The sequence below is a fragment of the Bos javanicus genome, chromosome 19, assembly GCF_032452875.1.
Source record: "Bos javanicus breed banteng chromosome 19, ARS-OSU_banteng_1.0, whole genome shotgun sequence".
NCBI lineage: Eukaryota > Metazoa > Chordata > Mammalia > Artiodactyla > Bovidae > Bos > Bos javanicus.
The window spans coordinates 35,942,554-35,962,859 of NC_083886.1; the positions used below are offsets into that span (position 1 = coordinate 35,942,554).

The 20,306-nt window shown below is 58.2% G+C and overlaps 1 protein-coding gene across 3 annotated transcripts; it reads right to left on the reverse strand.

Annotated features, from left to right (window-relative positions):
* Positions 1 to 35: 35 nt before the first annotated feature.
* Positions 36 to 20,182, reverse strand: DRC3 (dynein regulatory complex subunit 3). 3 transcript variants are annotated; one of them, XM_061391250.1, is made up of 13 exons: positions 19,659 to 20,178; positions 16,081 to 16,242; positions 15,198 to 15,314; positions 13,584 to 13,750; positions 10,567 to 10,713; positions 9,047 to 9,166; positions 8,407 to 8,519; positions 7,259 to 7,433; positions 4,796 to 4,927; positions 2,590 to 2,660; positions 1,300 to 1,423; positions 325 to 456; positions 36 to 201 (listed from the first exon to the last, which is right to left on the reverse strand). In XM_061391250.1, exons 1-13 carry the CDS (start codon positions 19,717 to 19,719, stop codon positions 88 to 90), a joined length of 1,635 nt encoding a protein of 544 aa, XP_061247234.1. In that variant the 5' UTR covers positions 19,720 to 20,178; the 3' UTR covers positions 36 to 87. The 3 variants fall into 3 exon arrangements, with proteins under 3 accessions (XP_061247234.1, XP_061247233.1, XP_061247232.1); XM_061391249.1 differs by lacking the exons at positions 36 to 201; positions 325 to 456; positions 1,300 to 1,423 and adding an exon at positions 19,216 to 19,330 and having other exon boundaries at positions 1,427 to 2,660; positions 16,081 to 16,238; positions 19,659 to 20,182; XM_061391248.1 differs by lacking the exons at positions 36 to 201; positions 325 to 456; positions 1,300 to 1,423 and adding an exon at positions 19,220 to 19,330 and having other exon boundaries at positions 1,428 to 2,660; positions 19,659 to 20,180.
* Positions 20,183 to 20,306: the final 124 nt, after the last annotated feature.

Below are 20,306 nucleotides of genomic sequence, written 5' to 3' on the forward strand. Positions count from 1 at the left end.
ACCAGCTGCTCAGATGCAGACACAAAGAGGATGGAGAAAGCTGACAGGAATGTTTTATTTCTCTACCTGTAGTGGGGGAGGGCAGCCCTAGTCTAGGAGGTCCCCACACTCCAGGCTGTCCAGCTCGCTCTGCACGTGGTCGACGTACTGGTTGATCTCCTTCACACGTTTTCGGTTCCTCATGATCTCATCCTTGTGAATCTGAGGGCAAGGCGGATCTTGAGCCTGTCTGCCTGAGTCTGCCCCATCTCCACCCACGTGTGGCTCCACCCCTGGTCTCCAGGGCGAGGTCCTGCCACCTGCCCTTGCCACACATCTGCTCACCTTGTCCAGCAGGTGTGTGCACCAGGAGTTGACCCTGGTCACCAGCTCATCCTCGCGATTGTCAATCTTTAGGAGGTGGATGTCATGCGAGGCCCCAACTGCGTTAACTATCGTGTCTTTGTCAACGAAGAGCTGGGAAGGAAAGAGTGGGTGAAGGGCCTGGATCCACCCTGAGCGCAGAGCTGCTGAGCCGGTGGGGAGAGGGGCTGAGGTCTCTGGGGGTGGAGGCGGAGCCTGCTCTGTGTCCCTACTTTCTTGCTGTTGGCCCAGCAGTGCCAGTGACAGGGCAAGGGCCCCCGGGCAGCAGGGCAGTCCCCATGGGGAGCGTGCCCTTCCCCCAAAGAAGATAGGACCAGCCCTGTGACTTCACCAAGGTTCTCAAGTCCAACTTGCCTGAAACCTGCCATCAGGTGGGAAATATGAGGCCAGCCAGGGGTCTCGGGGCTGCTCTGAGGACAGAAGGTGCCATACGCCAATGGGTCTCTGCAGCTCTCATGTCAACCCAGTAGGCCTGGGCTCCTGCCTTCATGTTCCCACCCGGTTCCCCACTGTGGATGACACTGTGGGTCGGTCCCCCCCACCCCCACCCCAGGCCTGGCTGGAGGTCCCCGGAGCGGCCAGACAGAACCCCGCAGTGCTTCTCCAGTAACTAGAGGGAATCTCAGACCTTAACCTCCTTTGTAGTCACTGCGTCTTAGAAAGTGCCAGAACCCCCACTTTGGGAAAGCAGGCTGTCCCAAACCCAAAAGGTTTCAACCAACCTGTCAGTTGAAACCACTTAGTGGTCAGGAGCTCCTCTTTAGTGGGGCCGCTCTGAGTGCTTTACTTGTTAGCCTGTCACCTGCCTATCTCCTCTTCTGCAGGTGCGAAATTAACAATCCCGGAGGGGTTCAAGCTTTCCGGGGGGCGGGCCCCACGACGCCACCGCCCACCGGGCTCCGCCCACTGGGCTCCAGCCCCGCCCCCCGCAATCACCGAGCGCACGTCGTCCGGCAGGTCCTCGTCCATCTCGCCCTTGACTATCTTCTCCAGGATGTTGATGGCGATCTCCAGGAGCTTCTCGTGGTGGTGGTTCTCCAGGTCCCGGCACTGCGCCATCGTGCAGCCGGAGTTAAGCCAAGGCCGGGCCAAGCAGGCTGGAGCACCCTCCCCTGCACTGGCCCAGCTTGTCCTCCCCTTACGGGCCCTCCAAGCCCTCCGGCTCCCTCCACACCCCTTGGGGTCCCTTCTGGTTCCCTCCCCCACAGCCCTTTGTCCCCGCTGCTTGCAGCTCTCACTCTCCGTTGTATCCTAAAGGCCTCCTCTCAGAATCCCTTCTCCCCATCCTCTTCTGCCCCCTGAGCCGGAAACGTCCTCCCCATCTCTCCAGCTGATCCCTCTGGTCCACCCTCTGGTCCTCACTTAGTGGACTCTCCCTCAGGGAGGGTCCCGACCTCCGCTCAGCTGCTGCCATCTCTCTGACAGCAGGATTGGGGTCAGGAGGACAGGGGTGAACTTCAGGGCCCTGAGTTCAGGTGACAAAAGGCCGGGCATGCCCCACATGTCAGCCCCTAACCTGACATTGATCTGCTTACAGATGACTTGTCAGTGGCATCAGCATAGAGGTTGCCTACCCCTGGGCCCAGCACCTGCAGCATGGGCTGGTCCGGGGGGAGGATTCTGGGGTGTGGTCTCCAGGTGAGGTCACTCCTGAGAGAACAGATGGCCAGGACTCGTGCTGCAGGCAGCAGCCTGTGGAGCAACCCGCTATCTGGACTTCTGCTCTAACAAGGCGCCTTTGTGCTCGGGGTCAGGAAACACTCCTTAAACGTTCCAGAGGGTTGGCAAACCTCCACCTCTTGAAGGTGGGCTTCCTTCCTCGGTGAGAATGGGAGGTTTTACAACCCCAGTTTCAAAGGTGGAGATGCCCATTAAGCAGGGTCCTGTTTAATCTCACCTTGGTGGAGATACAGATCTTCCTGTAAGTCAAACGGGGCATAGGCAGTTCTGGTAAAAGTGAAGTCTGATTATAAAGCGCTGGCTTTTTACTCTCTGCCAGTGTGTCTAGGGCTCTGGTGGAGGGAGTAGGCATGGGAACCCACAGGGGGCCACCTGGAAGAGACCCCACTTATTTTCATCTTTCGTAAGCAGTGCAGAAGCTCTACCCTCTGTGTCTTTGGTTTAGAATGTGGGCGCCTCCCCGTGGGTCTGGTGGTGGGCACCATGTTGCGGGCAGAAGCCCCTGGCCCACAGTGCCTCCCTGGAGGGTCCTCAAGGAAAGGATATAGGCTCTGGACGTTCTCCACAAAGAGTCCCACCAGGTCGATGATGTTCCTTTCAAACATGTTTATAGTCTCCTGGAAATGATAAAGAACACGTTGTGTTTAGACGTGAACTCTGCACAGACTCAGACACGACTGAAGCGACTTAGCAGCAGCAGCAGCAGCCGCTGACTTCACGCCAGAGCCACAGTGCTGCTTACGGCTTACCGGGTCGTGACCCAAGACCTTGAAACTGCCTGGCCTCACAGGGGGTGGTGACCACCTTCCCTCAGCTGTCACCCTCCAGCCTGTTCTCTCGCTCACCCCTCAGTCTCAGGGCTTTAGTGGGTGCCTTCTCCAGGCCTTAGCCTGTGCTGTCTCTCTGCTCACCCCCCACCCCTCCTCAAGTATGCACACACAGAACTCTCCCACTCCCTGGGGCTTCCCAATGGCATCTGGACCCATGGACTGTAGGCCATCAGGCCCTTCTGTCCATGAAATTCTCCAGGCAAGAATACTAGAATGGGTTGTCATTTCCTTCTCCAGGAGAGTCTTCCCCACCTAGGGATCAAACCTGAGTTTCCTGCATTTTAGGCAAATTCTTTACTGTCTGAGCCACCAGGGAAGCCCCCTGCCTCCATCACCTCCGCAGAAACAAAATGAAGGAGTCGCTAGGAGCTAGGCTGCCTGCCAGCTCCACCACTGTCTGCAACTCAGGGAAAGTCATTAACTTCCCTGGGCCTCAGCTTCCTCTTCTGTGAAATGGATTTCTTCCACATAGGTTGTGGTGAAGCAGGAATGGATTTCTTCACACAAAGTACTTTGGGAGGTGCCTGGCAGAGAGGAGATCCTTGGGAGTGCCAGCTGCTCCCTAGGCCTCTTGCTTTCAAGGCTCCCACCTTTCTCCGTGAGGGTGGCCCTGCACAGCTGCATCCAGTGCTCGTTAAGGCACCGGCTTCACCCAGGTGCCACGGGGAGGGCTGCTGCCCCTGACTCGCAGGGTGGTCACTCCCCTGACCTGCCCTAGACTCCAGGGGCCGCAGGGTGGGCTGAGAGCACGGGGAGGGCAGGTTGAGTCTGAGGACTGCGGAAGCCGAGCTAAATATACATCTTTGAAATGTGTGTTAACACTCTTGTAATAAATGAAAATAGAGTCATTGATGAGACCTAAAGGAAACCAACCCTGAATACTCATAGGAAGGACTGATGCTGAAGCTGAAGCTTTGGCCACCTGATGTGAAGGGCCGACTCTTTGGAAAAGACCTTGTTGCTGGAAAAGATTGAGGTCAGGAGGAGAAGCGGGCGAGAAGAGGATGAGATGGTTGGATGGCATCACTGACTCAGTGCACATGAGTTTGAGCAAACTCTGGGAGATAGTGGAGGACAGAGGAGCCTGGCAGGCTGCAGTCTATGGGGTTGCAAAGATTTGAACACAACTTAGCGACTGAACAACAGCACTGAAAAGCAAGGGTTCTACTGATTGCTTTTTGGCCATTAGTAAGACAAGCACAAGTCCTGGAGGACTGGGGGGTGATAGAAAGGGGACTCCCTGCTTGGGAAGGTTGGAAGCTACTGCCTGAGCCCTGATGCCAGCGGGCCGTTTTCAGCGGTGCCAGAGCCCCCATGGGGAGCAAGCTCTTCTCCGAGACACGGCAGGAACCTCTCCCAGTCTGGTGGGTCACTGTCTCTGCCCAGCCCGTTCTGTTCATCACTGTGCTCAGGGCCCAGCCTTGGCTGCTTGGCTGCCTGCTGAATGCACAGGTCAGTCTGGCTGCCCCAGATCAGGCAGCAGCGCTGTTAGGCTCCTTGCTCTGCCCTGAGATACGGTAACTACAAGTGGCAGTGCTGGCAGCCTTGGCTCCATCCCAGATCTCCAGAGCAGGGGTGGGGTGGGTGGAAAGTGGGGGTCCACTTTGTTTTTTGACAGCTCTGTGGGTCTAAGCAAAGACTCTCCCTGCCAGGGCTCCAGGCTCTTCCTGGGTCAGGCGCTCACTCCAAAGAGACGAGCTCAATTCTTGTGCTGCACAAGGACCACTGGGCATCTCAGTGACTGGAAAGTGCTGGAGGCACGGAAAGCTCTCGTGTGGGCCGCCGATTCGTACCGGAGGGTTCTGGCCCCCAGGAGGTGTGGCCTTGGCGGGTTCTTTCACTGCAGCCATGGCTCACCCTCACAGCCACACCGGGCCCTTTGTCCGATTCCTGCATTGGAGCTGCACCCAGGCCCACCTCACCTCCAGCTGCTCCACCAGCTGCATCTCCAGCGTCATGAGCACGTTGAACAGCTCCGTGATGTCCTCGCTGTACTCCACTATCTTTGTCTCGATGCTACTCAGTTCACTCTCCTCTCGGATGGCATTTAAACTCTGCAAACAAAACTGTGCTTTAGGCAGAAATCTACGATGAAGTGTAATTCCTGAAATGACAGGCGATGGTTTGGTTTTGTGGGTCGGAACCTGGATTCTGGGGTTGGCCCACATTCAAGTGTCAGGTCCACCCCCTCCATGCAGGATGGAGGTGGTCAGAGCAGAGGCTCCACCAGCCAGGGACTTATTGGAGGTGGAGGGGACAATAGCTTCAGAGTCACCTGGACCTGAATCAGGACCAGGCTGGGTCACTGTGTGACCTCAAGTAACTCCCATCTCCTTGGGTGCAGGGGCAGAGAGCCTGAGCATCACAAAGCCAGGGGATGGGGTGGCATCTCTGAGGTCTTGGCTCAGTGGGGCTCTGATCAGGGAGGGGTCCACGACCAGCGGGGCAGTGAAGAGGGTTATCACACAAGGTTGGACCCCCACAGTGCCCCGTGAGCACACAGCTGCCAGCGGTAAGCAGACGCAGGTCTGTCTGTGAAAAGAGGTGCTAGTGGGCTGGACAGCATGGGTAGTCGGAGCCGCACCCAGTACCAGCCGTTCACTAATGAAGGGCCTGGGGGTTCGGCTGCTGGATGCAATGTCAGTGGAGTGACCCAGCAAGACTGGGGGTGAAGGGTGCTTGTGGTCATGGCCGCCCCATCTGGAGGAAGGTCAGGCTTCTTCCCGAGCTCAAGCCTGACATGAAAGCAAATCCTGACAGAGGGAAGATTAACATGTAAAATATAAAGCCATGAAAGTACCTCAAGAAAGAAATGGGGGGGGGGGCTTTAATAAATAATCTCAGAGTGGAGAAATCCTTTCTAGGTGTGACTGGAAGAAAATATTGATAATTTCTACTACATTATTTTTTAAAATTCTGAATGTCAGAAGTGCCATAGACATAATGGTAAGATAAATAGGAAACAGGAAAATATTTGCAACTCATTTCACTGACATAATTTCTCAATCTATAAAGAGTTGCTACAAAGTAATCTAAACAACAACAACAAAAAAGAGACAGAAATAAATCAAAAACCAAATGGGTGAGGGCATATTATAAGAGCCTGGAAGAGAAGGCTCGGGTCAGCTGCCTAGTCGGAGGCGACATTTGAACATCGCCATGGTGGGGGCGTCAGCTCTCCCTGAAGACACGCCCCAGACCTGGGAGCTAGGTCAACCAGTGCGCCCGGGGCTCCAGGAGCACTGGCTGGAGGATGTCCAGACATCCCAAGCCCAGTGGCTACAGGGACCCAACGTGATGGGGATGGGGACTGGGAGACTCGGCTGGCCCAGGGGCAGCCGCCAGGGACGTTGGCAACCACAGTTCTGTGAAATCCTCCCGTTTTCAATGTCAGAAAAACGCTCAAAACAGTTTAAAACCCTCTTCAGGCCAAAGGCAATACATGTGTGAACAAACGAGCTCCTGCCCTGAGGTCTGAAGCTCTGGCTGAAGGTGTCTCTCATTAGTGGGAACCCTGGGAGGCCTGTCAGCCTGACCTATGTCACCAGGGGGGGGCGGTTTTCCTCCTCTTTAAACTAAGTCCTTAACCAGCTTCTCACTCCTTTAACCTGGATGCTGTGGGGACTCACTGGCTTGCTGTGCCAGTGGTTTTTGGAGAAAAGCAAAGTCCATAGCTTTGGCTGCTGCTACTGCTGCTAAGTCGCTTCAGTCGTGTCTGACTCTGTGCGACCCCACAGACGGCAGCCCACCAGGCTTCCCGTCCCTGGAATTCTCCAGGCCAAGAACACTGGAGTGGGTTGCCATTTCCTTCTCCAATGCATGAAAGTGAAAAGTGACAGTGAAGTCGCTCAGTCGTGTCCGACTCTTAGCAACCTCACGGACTGCAGCCTACCAGGCTCCTCCGTCCATGGGATTTTCCAGGCAAGAGTACTGGAGTGGGGTGCCACTGCCTTCTCCATAGCTTTGGAGCAGGTCAGTAATCCTGTCTGCAAAAGCAACGTTAACTGAAACCACTCTGCCGGGTACACACGGCCCTGCTTGCGGTGCGGCCCCTCTGCACAGTCTGTGGCTCACCCTGCTGTAGCCCCAGGAGAGGTGCCCAGAGCAGCGCTGACCCCTAGGAGAGGAGGGGGCCTGGCTTCCCAGGCTGGCACTCACATGCAGTGGTCATCCTCTTTGTTGTGACCACTGGGGTAATGAAACCACCGAGGCAAAAAGTCATGGAGACCCCACTGTGAGCCTGGGATAGTGGAGGAGCTGCAGTGGGTGGGACAGGTAGAAGCCTGAGTTGGTGAACTGGTGAACAGGGACAATGACCAAGGAGGGACTGGGCCTCTGGGAGGTGGGCACCTGCAGCGGGAGGTGGGGAGGGGGACGGGACCCACCAGCAAGTGCTTTTCCTCGAATTTGGCAATCTTGAGCTTGCCCTGCTCCTGGTTTTCCTGGATGGCCTCCTGCACACACTCCATGAAGGTGTCTAGCTCTGCCTTCCGCTTCTCCTGCTGCTTCAGGCCGTACTCAAAAATGTTCAGACAGATGATGACAAACTTATCCTTGTAGGTGAACGACTGTTAAGGAAGCCTGCAGCTGCCCTGGAGGGTGGGCTGCCTGGGGGGTGGGCTGCCTGGGGGGTGGGCTGCCTGGGGGTAGCCTGCCTGGGGGTGGACTGCCTGGGATGGACTGCCTGGGGGGTGGGCTGCCTGGGGGGTGGGCTGCTTGCAGTGGACTGCCTGGAGGGTGGGCTGCCTGAGGCTGGACTGCCTGGGGGTTGACTGCCTGGGGGGGTGGGCTGCTTGGGGGTAGCCTGCCTGGGGGTGGACTGCCTGGGGTGGGCTGCCTGGGGGGTGGGCTACCTTGGGGGTGGACTGCCTGGGGTGGGCTGCCTGGGGGGTGGGCTGCCTGGGGGTGGGCTGCCGGGGTGGGGGGCTGCCTGGGGTAGCCTGCCTGGGGGTGGGCTGCCTGGGGGGTGGGCTGCCTGGGGTGGGCTGCCTGGGGGGTGGACTGCCTGGGGTGGGCTGCCTGGGGAGAGGGCGCCTGGGGGGCGGGGATCTGCCTGGTGGGTACAGCCAGGTCGGGGTGGCATGTGGGCCTGGAGGCAGAGCCACAGTTGGGATGGAGTATAAGGAGGTGATCGGGCATCTCCACCCTCAGCCTGAGAATTCAGGGAGGGTCTTGGGTAGGTGGCTATGGTGACAAGTGCCCATCAGTCACATCCTCTGGGGGAAGGGATCAGGCCCAGCCTGCAGCCCCTAACCATGCAACACGTCTCCCTCTGCAAGCTTGACTTCCCCAGCTGCAAGCCGGGGTCTGGGACAGCACCCACCCCGCGGGTGGTGACACGGTTGTAAACACTGGGTGCAGAGCACACAGCAGGACCCGGGAACAGCTAGGCTGCATCCCCGGCAACCTGGGCCCTGCCGACCAGACACCCCATGTGTTCTGACCTGGTCCTCGCTGCCCTGGGTGCACTGCCCTGGGGCCCAGAGGGGTAGGGGACTCCCCCTGGACTGGTGGCCGTGATCTGGAAGGATATGCCTCCAGGAGCTCGCCCACTCCGGGCAGGTGGGACAACTTGCTGCCCTCTACGTCCTCAGCATACATGCTGTCGAACAGGAAGGTGCCATTTAGCTGCTCCACGAAGGCTGCCTGTGGTCAGAGACACAGCGGGCTTCCTGGGCAGGACCCTGTGCTAGGCACTGGGGCCATGCATGCCCAGCCCTTGGGAAGGCAGGCAGGGATGGGCAGGCGAAGGGCTGGGTGAGGCCAGAGCTAGAGAGGCAGAAAACTGAAGGGTGCCCTCAGCTTGGTCCTGCTGAGCAGGGGCACCCTGGGAGAAATGAGCATTCCCGGGGAACTGGCCAGTGGGCTTAAGGACCAGGGACTGCTCTGAAAAACCATTCGGCACAGAGTCCCCCGCCCTGGAGCTAGAGCGGGGCCCGGGGGCCGTGGGACAGAGTCGGGGGTGGGGCGACAGGTCAGCGTGACTGTCCTGACTGAGGCTCCAGCGGCCCAGAGACCCTGCGTACCAGCTGTTTTCAATCAAATGACAGGTTTTGGGGGCCTGGGCCCTGCCGACCTTCATGAACCTGCCGGAGACCGGGTGAGGTGGGGCGGGGCGGGGCGGGGCAGGAAGGGCGGGCGGAGCAGTGGGTCCCCGGCGGGCAGCCGTTCACCTTGTGCTCCTCCAGCTCCTCCCGCCGGGCCTGCTCGTCTTCTAGCCGCGCCTGCATCAGGTTCTCCCGGTGCTTCAGCTCGTCGATGCTGTACTGGTGCTTCATCTCCGCCAACTCTTTCTGTAGGAGAAGCGGGAAGGGGCACCGTTACCCTGGGACCAGGGGTCCCTCGGAGCCGCTGGCCTCCCCGCATGGGCGGGGCCTGGACAGGAGTGGCTTGTTTTCCCTCCCCCACCCTTCCCAAGTATTCTGAGCCTCGGGTAAATCAGTGTGGGTGCCGCAAGGGCAGGCTGAGCGAGGATGTGGGCAGTCTCTGGGGTGGAGGCCCCCTGCAGACCCGCTGGCTCCCACACCTTCCCCAGCTGGGCTCTGGCCCAGTTTTAGGGATGCACAAGGGGAGAGCTGCAGTGGGGGGTGCGAGCCACAGGCCTGGGCACAACACTCTCAGCTTATTCTCAGCATTTGAGCCCCCGTTGCCCTTCAAAGTATTGCCTAAATGCAAAAAATAAGACTTGACAGTCTTGAAATTAAAATTTTCACAGTCCTGTCCTGTTCCTGGACAAGAGAAGGGCGTGGTTGGGGAAGGAGGGGCAACTCTCTGACCCCCCTGGTATCTGTGGACCCCCAGTCTCTGTGGATCCCCACTGGTCTCTGTGGACCCCCCTAGAAAGGTTCCTGCGAGCAGAGAGCTCCACACTTGGAAGGCGGCGCAGCAGCCAGGCCAGCAGGGTCAGCACAGAGACCCGGGGACCAGCCAGCTCTCCCCGTGCCCCCACATCACCTCAGGGCCTCCCCCAACCCCAGACACAGGCTCCTTCCTCCCAGGAAAGGCAGCAGCTTCTGATGGGGGGATGGCAAGTCCCCCACCTCCTCATACCCTGCTTTCATCCCATCCTGCTGCCAGAGGCCTCCCGTCGGGCGGGGTTTTTTTCCCCTGGGGGCAAAGCACCCACAAACTGGTCACACGGCAAAGGGTAAAAAGCTCCCAGCAGGGGTGTAGGACAGAGGCAGGGGTGGCCTGGCCAGGCAGTGGACGGCGGGGGCAGGGGCTTCCTCATGGGGTGAGGCTCCCGCAGGCCTGAGACCCTGGGTCTGCTGCAGACCAGTTGGGCCCAGCTCTCCGATGGCCCCCTCGGCCGTGGGGTCCTGGGGGCGTCTCTCTGGGGTCAGCGAGGTTGGCACTTTGGAGTGCTACCATGACCTTTCAGTGTCACTCCTGGGGTCGCCTATTGTGGGGGTGAGTCCTGACTCTGCCCCGAGCTGCTGAGCCCACTGAGGGCCGACTCTCACTTAGTCTCCAGACTTGTTCACGGAGAAGCAGATAGAGCAGGACGGCAGCGAGGAGGCGGGAGGAGGCCCAGGACAGGGCCCGGCCAAGAACGTGTACCACAGTGACTGGGGCCGTTAGGGTCAGGAGCCTCCAGGAGGGGCCGCTTTCCTCTCCTCCCGTGGACGTGGCCCTCCCCAGATGCCCAGAGCCTGGATGCTGACCCGCGGAGCCCATGTCGAAGGAAGACTACCATGTGGTCGTCGAGGCGCCGGAAGTCCAGGTACACAAGGTCGGGGAGGTAGGCGCAGATGAACATCTTGTAGTCCTCATCCTCGGCCACCGGGTTCCCGGACAGGCTGAGCGTGCGCAGGGCCTTGAACCGCCGCAGGTAGATGATCTGAGGGGAGAGCGGGCCTGTCTCCTTTCTCTTCCCTCTGCCCACGCTGGGAAGCCACAAGGAGGAGCCGCGGTCTTTGCCAGGGGTCCCACACTCTGGGGGCCCAGTCTCCTCGTCTGTGAAGGGGCCGCAGGGGTGTCACACGCAGGTGTTGAGAGGACCCAACGCCGCAAGGAGCACCAAGAAGAGGGCTGGCACCCGCTCCCCAAGCGCCCGCTGTCCCTCCGCCCTCCGCTCTCAGCACAGGCGCCCTTTCCACCCGTCAAGTGCTCTGAAAGGCCCTGTGCCCTGAAATTCAGCAGAACCTGGATCTACTGGGTGGCAGCTTGTGGGACCACCACTAACAACCATTTAATTTTCCTGTTGTTAGTAACGGGGGACATTCAGCAAGACCACCAGCCCCCTCATCGGACAGCATCTCCTCCCCTGTGCTAAAGACAGAAGAGAAACCTGCTTCTCTTCCTTCCTGAAGGGATTCCCTTGTCAGTTGTTTATTCGTTCAACAAACATCACAGAGCACCTGCCAGCCTGGGGACACAGTGGGAACAGAGCCTTCAGAGCAGGAGCTGACACTCTAAGGGCAGGGGACAGGAATGCTTCAAAAGTCAGCTGAGGGACTTCCCTAGTAGCACTGCAGATAAGAATCTGCCTGCCGATGCAGGGGACACAGATTCCATCCCTGGCCCCAGAAGATCCCGCCGAGCAGCTGAGCCTCCGTGCACCAAGGCCACTGGGCCCACGCGCCTAGATCCGTGCTCTGTAACAAGAGAGCCACGACAGTAAGAAGCCAGCACGCCGCATCTGGAGGGTGGGCCCGCCTCCTCCGTCTGCGCAACTGGAGGAAGCCTGAGGAAAGCAGTAAAGACCCAGAACAGCCAAAAAGAAATGTTTTTTAAAAGTCAGAGTCATTGCTGTTGGTCATAAGTACTCGAAGAACTCGAGGGGGGCAGGTAGGGAGGGAGCCTTAGGGACAATGATGGGGGTGGGGTTCCATTAGGATTTGAGCCTCTGAACTCTGAGGAAGCAGCGGGAAGAGCAGTGGCGAGTGTACTCCCAGGAGCAGCACAAGGGAAGGCTGTGCTGTGGGAAAGAGCGTGGCCGGTGCCAGGAAGCAGGGAGGGGCCAGGAGGTCTGAGATGATACTGAGAACAAGGCCAGCGCTGATTCACCCGAGACCTGATGGGCGGCGGTCAGGAGTTTGAAAGCTGTCTTAGGGAAATGGGAGCTGTTGGAGTTTTCAGGGTATGTGGGGTGGGGCAGGGGGTCAGGACCTGATTTCATTTTAAGAGCTCTCCCAGTGAGATTCCAGTTTTCGTCTTTGGGATCATCAAAGCAAGAAAGGTCTGGGAGCAAAGTGTGCTGTGGGTGGTTAGAGGGACAGGACTTCTCGTCATTGCTGCTGGGTCTGTAAGTGGTTCCACTTCTATAGATGGCCACGCAGCAAGACCCATCACAATGAGAAAATGCCCTCGGACCCAGCAACTCCACCTGGAGCAATTCATCTCCCACAGGGGCTCATCCAGGTACACAGTCAGCCCCGATTAAAGACATCCCCAACAGCCTGTGTGTGACAGCGTGAGGTCGGAGAACACCTCAGCGTCCACCCATGGGGGCTGGAGAACTCCATCCTGCATAATCTAGGCAATGGAATGGCCTGTGGTGTAGAGGGCACCAATGACTTGGGTTGGGGGGGACGACCCAAGGCAGGCTCTGGAGAGTAGCTGGACAGGTGTGACAATCGTGTGAAACATTTCGACAGTAAGATGTCTGGAAAGACACATGTGCAATTTAGGAGCAGCTGTGGCCTCTGGCAGGGGACACGGGCTGAGGTCAGGAGCGAAGGGCTCTGCTGTGCATGCCCTGAGTTCTGCTGAGTCAGCCACTTGCTTTTAATTCAATTAACAAAATGAAAACAAGCCTAATAAATACATAACAGGAAAGTCTATAATCAGATGTAAGAAACTCAGGGCAGGTAAGGACTGAAACCAGAGATGCTCTGGGCTTGTCGGCCATGAAGCCAGCGCCCCCTGCCTGTCTCTCTGGGGACCAGCTGCACCTGCTTCTCCTGTCTTCATGGGGTGGGGGGTGCGTGCCTGGCACCCAGCATGCCCTGGGGAAATGGGGACAAAAGAACAGCCCAAGCCAGGGAGGGAGGGGGGTGTTCACAGCAGGGTAGGGCACGGCCTGAGTCGGTGTCCCCTCCCTGCCCAGGCCTGGATCTGCTCAGGGTCAGGGCCAGTGTCTGAGGATGACAAGTCAGAGGCAGTCCACTCACATACAGGCTCCCAGGTGCTGGACCTACCCAGGCAGCAGCAGCTCTAAGCACTCAGAAAGGTTCCCACAAGCACGATCTAGGGCTGTTTGGGGTTTACCCTTAACTGAAAATTCCTGAATGAGCACCATTTCCTCCATAGCCCCTCTGTGCCGCAGCTGCCCTACATGGACAGACTTGACCCTCACGATGGCCTGTGGGGTGGAGTGCTGTCTGTCCTCAGGAACAGATGGGCACTGAGCCCTGGATGCTGAATTCCCGGCCCAGGGCCTCCCCCCGCCGGTCCATTGCTCTAGCTGCTCTGCCTGGGGCACTGCCCTGTAGCCTCTGCCAGCCCTGCCAGCAACCTGAGGCTGCTGTTGGTCTCTGTCCCCATTGGGCACAGGCCAGATGCTCCACAGGCAAGAGGGCCCCCCTCAGCAATGTCTGCTGAGTGAGTGGGGGTGGGGCACACACACACCCACATGCAGGCCCCCATGGGCTAAGCTGGTATTTGAATGTCCTTGAATCCAGATTTCCAGCTTTTCTAGGATGGGGTGGGGGGCGGTGGGGAGCTCCCCCCATGGTGCCCCCAACCCCTGCCAGTGCCCATGCTCACGTTCATCATGTTCCCGATATGGTTGTTGCCCAGCGACAACACCTGCAGCTTGACCAGCGCGTCCAGTGAGTCGATCTTGCTGATGCGGTTGTTGAACAGGCTCAGATCCTCCAGGTTGACCAGCGTGTCCAGACCCTCGATGGCCTCGATGTTGTTGAAAGACAGGTCTGGAGGATGGGCCTGGCTTAGGGGGACTTTCCTGGAGCTGACCCCCCACCTCGGCTCTACTGTCTCCTTCCCGGTCACAGAGGCAGGCAAAGGCTCCCATCTGTGCGGCCCGCGATCTGGGATGGAAACTCACTGGGGTGGGGTCAGCACATCTTGGGGAGTGGGAAACCCTTGAGGCCAGGCCACCCCACACTCCAGGCCCAACCCCAGCTGACCTGAGGACTCTCTCTACTCCAGGTTTCTCATCTTTGGGAATCAAACTGCTTTTTGCCACTGCAGTGTTGGGGTTTGAGGGGGTTGTGGCTGCAACACTATCTTGGAACACGGATGGCCCCAAGGCCCAAAGTGGGAACTTTTCACGAGCTTTCAGCTAAAGCCCTCGTGTTTAAGGGGCTCCAGAAGTCATTTAGCCTCCCCGGCCCCTCAGGGGATGCTGTCCTGGGACACTACCGCCCCGTGCTTTTCCTTGTTTCACCCTCACAAGCAGAGGTGTCATCACCAAGTCTTCAGGATGAGGGAGCCAAGATTCAAGGGTGCCAGGTGCCCAAGGTCAACAACACATAAGGAAAGTGAGGTGCAGGAGCTGAGCTCACATATCCAGAATGTGTTAGCAGCTCGGCAGAGTGGGGCCTGACTGGGTTCCCCTACTTCCTTTCCTGCCAGGCTCTGTTCTTTGCAGACAAGCTGGTAGATGTTTAACAAAGGGGTGGGGGGGGGGCAGCTAGGATTTGTAGCACCTGCAGATTGCTGTGGTGTAAATACTCCTACTGCCAGTGTCAGGCTACCAACAGGGCATCCCTGAGTGTAGAGTTGGGACAAGATGTGGGCAACAGGACTAGCCGGCTCCAGCTTACCCTCAGCACTGTGACAGCAGACTGGCCACCAGCAGGGCCTATGCATGTGGAGGGGGGCCGGGCTGTGGGTACAGAAGGGGCTGTGGGTACAGGCAGGGGCCATGGGTGCAGTCAGGGGGCCATGGGTACAGGCGAGGGGGTGCTGTGGCTTTAGGGCAGGGCTGTGGGTACGGGGGGGTGCTGTGGGTACAGTCAGGAGCCATGGGTGCAGGCAGGGGGCTGTGGGTACAGGCGGGGGTGGGCCGTGGGTGCAATAGGGGGATGTGGGTACAGGGGGGCCGTGAGTATGGCAGGGCCGTAGGTACAGGTGGGGGCCATGGTTGCAGGCAGGGGGCCATGGGTGCAGGCAGAGGGCTGTGGGTGCAGGTAGGGGGTGGCTATGGATTCGGGGGGGCTGTGGGTGCACTGAACCATCAAACACCCTCTCCTCACCCCACACCCCTGCATCCCAGGGCCCAGCTCCTCCCAGCTGTGGCTGTATCCCTGGGTGACCATCACTGGACAGAGGCTTTCCTGCTTCCAGCAGATAGAGCACCTGCTGGAGGGGACCAGCACTGGGCCAGCAGGGAAGTGGGGCTGCGTGGGGCCTCACCCAGCCAGACCAAGCGCGTGAGGTTCTCCAGGCCCTCGATCTTCTCAATGATGTTGTTGTCCAGCTGCAGCTTCTGAAGGCTCTCAAACTGCCAGAGGTTGTCGATGCGGAGGATGTCTGAAACAATGGAGGGCGCGCCCAGGTGGGTGTCAGGGTTTAGTACCAGTGTCATGGGGGCTGGATGACAGATGCTGACTGTGGGAGAGGCCCCAGAAGCCCCGTTGCCTTCCCTGGGGTGCCAGGGACCCTGGAAGTGTGGGCCCAGCTCTGCGGAACTCAGAGTCCCTGTTAGTGCTGGTGCTGGGGCCACTGCGGGCCACACTGCAAGATGGAGGCAGGTGGGCCCTCCAGGGCAAGGACTCACACAGCTCCCCCTCGAAATGCCTGGGCTTGGTCAGAGGGCACAGCAGGGCCCCCCGGGGTGACAAAGGGAATCAAGGCTACAGGGATGGCCAGTTGAGCATTTTGGGGGGTGCTCTGGCCACAAGGACCCTGCATGTCTCTACCTAGAATTGCATGCTGTGTGTCTGCCCAAAGATGGGGGCCCATAAGGGGCAGAGAAATGGCCCCCGAATGTCCATATACTATGAGGGTAGGAACTGCCCACACAGAGGTGGGCTCCTCACATCACTGATCCTGAGTCCTCTGAAGACCAGCTCCCTGTCATGCGGCTGACTGCCCCCTTGCTCCTGAGGCAAGCAGACCCTCTGTCACAGCCACCAAGAGTGCCACCCTCACTCGATATCAAGTCTAAAACCACGCATGCTGGTCTTGTGCCTTTCAACCCAGGTGGCCCAAATACAACCAAGGCCCATAGACTGTGGACCGTGTATGGAACTGGCTGCCCGCGCCCACCCTGCCCGGCCCCACCCAGGACACGCACTCTGGAAGTCCAACTGCAGGGACACGACGTCCTTGAAGAGAATGCCCTCCTGCTTGGCCAGCTGCCCGGCCTCCTCTCGTGGGCCCTGCTCCCCTACGGCCAACTTGAGCATGTCATCGTCCATCACTCTGGGCTCCATGTCGTACAGCCGGTTCATCCTTCCTGGAAAACACCAACACCCTGGCTGAGGCCGCCTCTCCTGCCTCCCTTTGAGGGCGGGGTCTGGCCAGTATCCTTTCACTGCATCATGGAGTAATGTTGCGGCCATGACGCTCTGAAGGCAGGCCCCTCCCACTCTTGGCTGCTAAACATGGGCCTCCCCAGACCCCCACTGGCCTGGTGCCCACCAACAGTGGCGCACCCCTTGTCTCCACAACCAGGCTGTGACCCTTACCCTGGCCCCAATATCCATACTGATCCCTTTAGCCTCTGGAGCTCATCTGCCTGCAAAGCCGTCGCCATCTTGGGCCTCTGGCTTTCTGTGCCCACCCTTGTTGTGTTTCTCGGCACCAAGCACTGATCACAGTCCTTGGTGGCCCCAGCCAGGCCCGCCAGGCCCGGCCCCCCTTCCCTGAGAGCCTCACCCTCTGAAGGTGGCCATATCTGTAAGCATCCCCAACCACAGGTGCCCAGGGTGTAGCCACTGGTACACACAGACTCAAGCTGGCTGTTCGTGACCCTCCCCAGAGAGATGTGAACTAGGACAAAGCACCCGTCAGCGCTGGCTACTTGAGCTGGGAAGGCACTGGGAGCTAAGGGCTGGTCAGGGACATGGTGAGTGAGAGAGTAACAGGGCCTGCGGAAGATGGACAGACAGAAGCGAGAAGGGAACTTGATCCAGGAAAAAAGATAAAAGGACAGGCAGAGGCTGCCTTCCCCTCGCTGACTTCCCAGCCCCTCCTTCTCCAACCCCGGGCCCCTGGACCTCTGACCCCAGGCCCCTAGACAGGGCACTGACTTCACGAGTTAAATCCTCATTTCCCTAAACTAACCCAGGAGGTATCTGTTGCTACTGGTCCAAAGGGATTCGGCTGAGGCACAGCGGGGTGGGTCACAGACGAACCCACACTGCTGTTCTTGGTTGGACAGAGCCATGGTCCTGGGCAGCTTGACCTCAGTCCATGATTACCAGCCCTCCTAGCACACCCAGAAGGGCTGGACCCTGTGGGAGGGCACATGCTACTGGAAACGCCCTGATTCTGCCTCGGAATGCTCTGGACGTTCAGTCTTTCCCCTACTCTCCACCCCGTTCTCACCTGCCTGCTGGCTTCGCTTCCTACCTTGGCCTTTGCATGCCCACGCCAGGCCTCCCTGCCCCGCTGGTCCCTGATGATGCAGCCCCACAATCGCCTTTTTATTCCATCGAGCGCTGCTGGGGAGACTCCTGGTGTTGGGCAAAGTGGGGCAGGCCTGGCAATCCTGCTCGGGGTCTCAGAGACCCCCTGCCTGGCTGCCTCTCCCCTACCCCGCCATGCAGCTTGTGCAGTTGTGCATCTTCTGTTTCTGGAGTGTCCACGAGCCTGGTCCCGGTGGCCCCAGAGCAGGAACAGCCTCCCTCTTCCTGCACCCACTTCTCCTCTGAGTCTCCCCTCTTCCTGGGTCCCTCCACACTCTCTCATCTCCTTCAACTGATTGACTCAACCCCTGAAAGACATTTCTAGTCCTCTACCTCTCTCTATCTCCCCATTCTATGGGGACAATTTTTCTAAAATTTCCCATAACTTGACACCAGCTTCTCTCTGGGGAAATTTTAATGTGCCGTATTTGGCAGATGCTACTTGAAAGTGTTTGTGCTTCCCCCCCCCCCCCTTTTTTCCTTTACAGACAAGTGCTGTGCTTTGGGAAATGATTCATACTCTGATTTCAAAACTTTGGCTGACTTCTCATCACTCCTGTCACACAAGGGCCTGGTCCCTGAGCCGGGTCGAGCCTGCTTCCAGTCAGGCCCAACAGTCATCACATGGTGTGGAACATCTGTGTTTGTTACATACACCAGAGCTGGATTCGCACCCTTGGGCAACTGACTTTGCTTTCCAAGCCTTCGACCTCCTATCTGTAAAAGATGGGTAACTCCTCCCTCCAATATTTGTTTAAGATCATTTATTTAGTCCACAAATGCGCAACGAACAGCAACTACATGCATGGATAAGACTCGGTTAGTGGGTTTAGGAGTATTGTGATTCATAGACCTCCTTACCTCTGTTTCAGACCCAACTCAGAGGATCATGAAGTGAAGTGAAGTGAAGTCGCTCAGTAGTGTCCGACTCTTTGCGACCCCATGGACTGCAGCCTCCCAGGCTCCTCCGTCCATGGGGTTTTCCAGGCAAGAGTACTGGAGTGGGTTGCCATTTCCTTCTCCAGGGAATCTTCCCAATTCAGGGATTGAACCCGGGTCTCCTGCATTGCAGGCGGACACTTTACCCTCTAAGCCACCAGGGAAGCCCTACAAACCTTTAATTATAAATTATGACAAGTCTGTGAGTGTAGGGAACTATGAGAACATACTTGTGGGGACCTGGGCTGAGACCTGGAGGATGGGCAGGAGAGGAGGAGGAGGGGTCTTTAGGGTGAGGGTCCTGAGCTGGGAGAGGAGGAGGCAGGTTCCACCCGGATGCCCAGAGTGGCAAGGCCTCCAGGGGTGTTGTGATCATCCCAGGATCCCTAGGAAGCTCCAAGGCATGATGAGGATGTGACGTGATCAGAGTTTAATTTGGAGAAGCTCATTCTGGCTTGTTGCACTGAGAATGTCAAGAGTCAAGACATGACTGGGCTGCAGGTAAGAAGTGGGTTTGAGAGACCTCTAGGAACGTAGTTTATGTGAGGGACTGACTCTGCAGTTTTCAGGTAAGAAAACGGAAGCTGGTTAAGGAGGTCAAGTGACACCCAAGCTGACAGACACATCCTGTGCATGCGGAGGTAGGAGGTCAGAGATGCAGAGCTCAGGCTCTTAATCAGACTCAACTGCACCCCCATGCTGTGGGTCATTGTCACAGTTCACACTGTTTCTCATAACCGTTCCAGGTTTGCTCCAAACCAGGACAGTCCTCCCCCGGGGGAGGGGGGGGGGCGGTGGGGGCGGGTGGAGGGTGGGGGCGGTTTATCAGTACTTCCCCACCAGCCGGGGCTGCTGTTGACTTGCCTGACAGTAGTGTTGTTGTGGGTCGGGAGAACAGCCAAGAGCCTTACACCTCCTCACAGAGAACCAGATCCTGAATTGTCCAGCGAAACAAGGACTTGGCATCAACTGGACCTGGAAAATGGAGCCCCTATTGGCCGTGAATTGATAAGAGAAAACCACCCTCTTCTGAGTGCTCACCACGCTCTGGAGTAACGTTCATGATCAAATTACAGGTCTGGTCTGGGAGCCAGCAGAGAAGGGAGCCCTATTGGCCTGACTGTCCAGACGGGGAAACTGAGGCCCGGGAAGGGAGCTGCTGACGGGGCATCCACGTTCCAAGCCAAAACCCTTCACTAAGAGGAAGGCTAGCTCTAAGGAAAAGGAACAAGGTAGCGGCTGTTGAGAGGTCGGGCAGACGGTCAGTGATGTCCTCCTGAAAAGGGATCAGTGGGCCGGGTACCTCTCTCTGGCCCGGAGGCCGGGGGTGGGACCTTAAAGGTCTCGTTGGGGCCTGCGCCCATAGGAAACGCTTCCCGAGCTTCTCTCCCCACGAGGCCTGAAGGCCCTGACCGGCGTGGGGCGGCCCGCAGGCTCCTTCGTGAAAAGGTCAAGTCCTTCAGCAGCCTCTCGGCTCCGGGCTCTCAGCTTCTCTGGCACAGTCCGCCACCTGCTCGTGGTAGCGGAGCTGGGTTGCTAGGAGAACCAAGCGCCTCACTCCGTTGCTAGGGGGAAGTCAGGGAGTAGACATCCTGGGTGAAAGTTGACGGCCACGTGATCATATTTCTGGGCGGGGAATGTCACCCAGCACCAACCAGCCTTAGAGAAAACAAATGCTTGTCCAATCAGCACTCTCCCTGGGCGGGGACCTTACTAGCCCCGCCCTCCCCTGCCCTCTTTTTGAGTGAATGATTTGATTTTTGTCCAGTAACAGTAAGGATTCACTCGATTGACCAGTACATAAACGAATCAAAATACACAGACTCTCGTCGGGAGGCGGGCCAGGGGAGGTGACGGAAATTCCTGTGACTTAGCTAGCCACCCCGCCCAATCGGACGCCGCGGGGTGGGCGGGACTTCGCGGAGGGTGGTGTGGTTACCAATCGGAAGAG

Excerpts from the sequence above, each read along its gene's own strand:
- DRC3 (XM_061391250.1), bottom strand. The coding sequence starts at position 19,719 with ATGGGCGCAGGCCCCAACGAGACCTTTAAGGTCCCACCCCCGGCCTCC. Across the intron at positions 16,243-19,658 it reads GGCCTCCGGGCCAGAGAGAG|GAAGGATGAACCGGCTGTAC; the intron begins GTACCCGGCCCA and ends GGTGTTTTCCAG. Across the intron at positions 457-1,299 it reads TGCCGGACGACGTGCGCTCG|CTCTTCGTTGACAAAGACAC; the intron begins GTGATTGCGGGG and ends TTTCCTTCCCAG.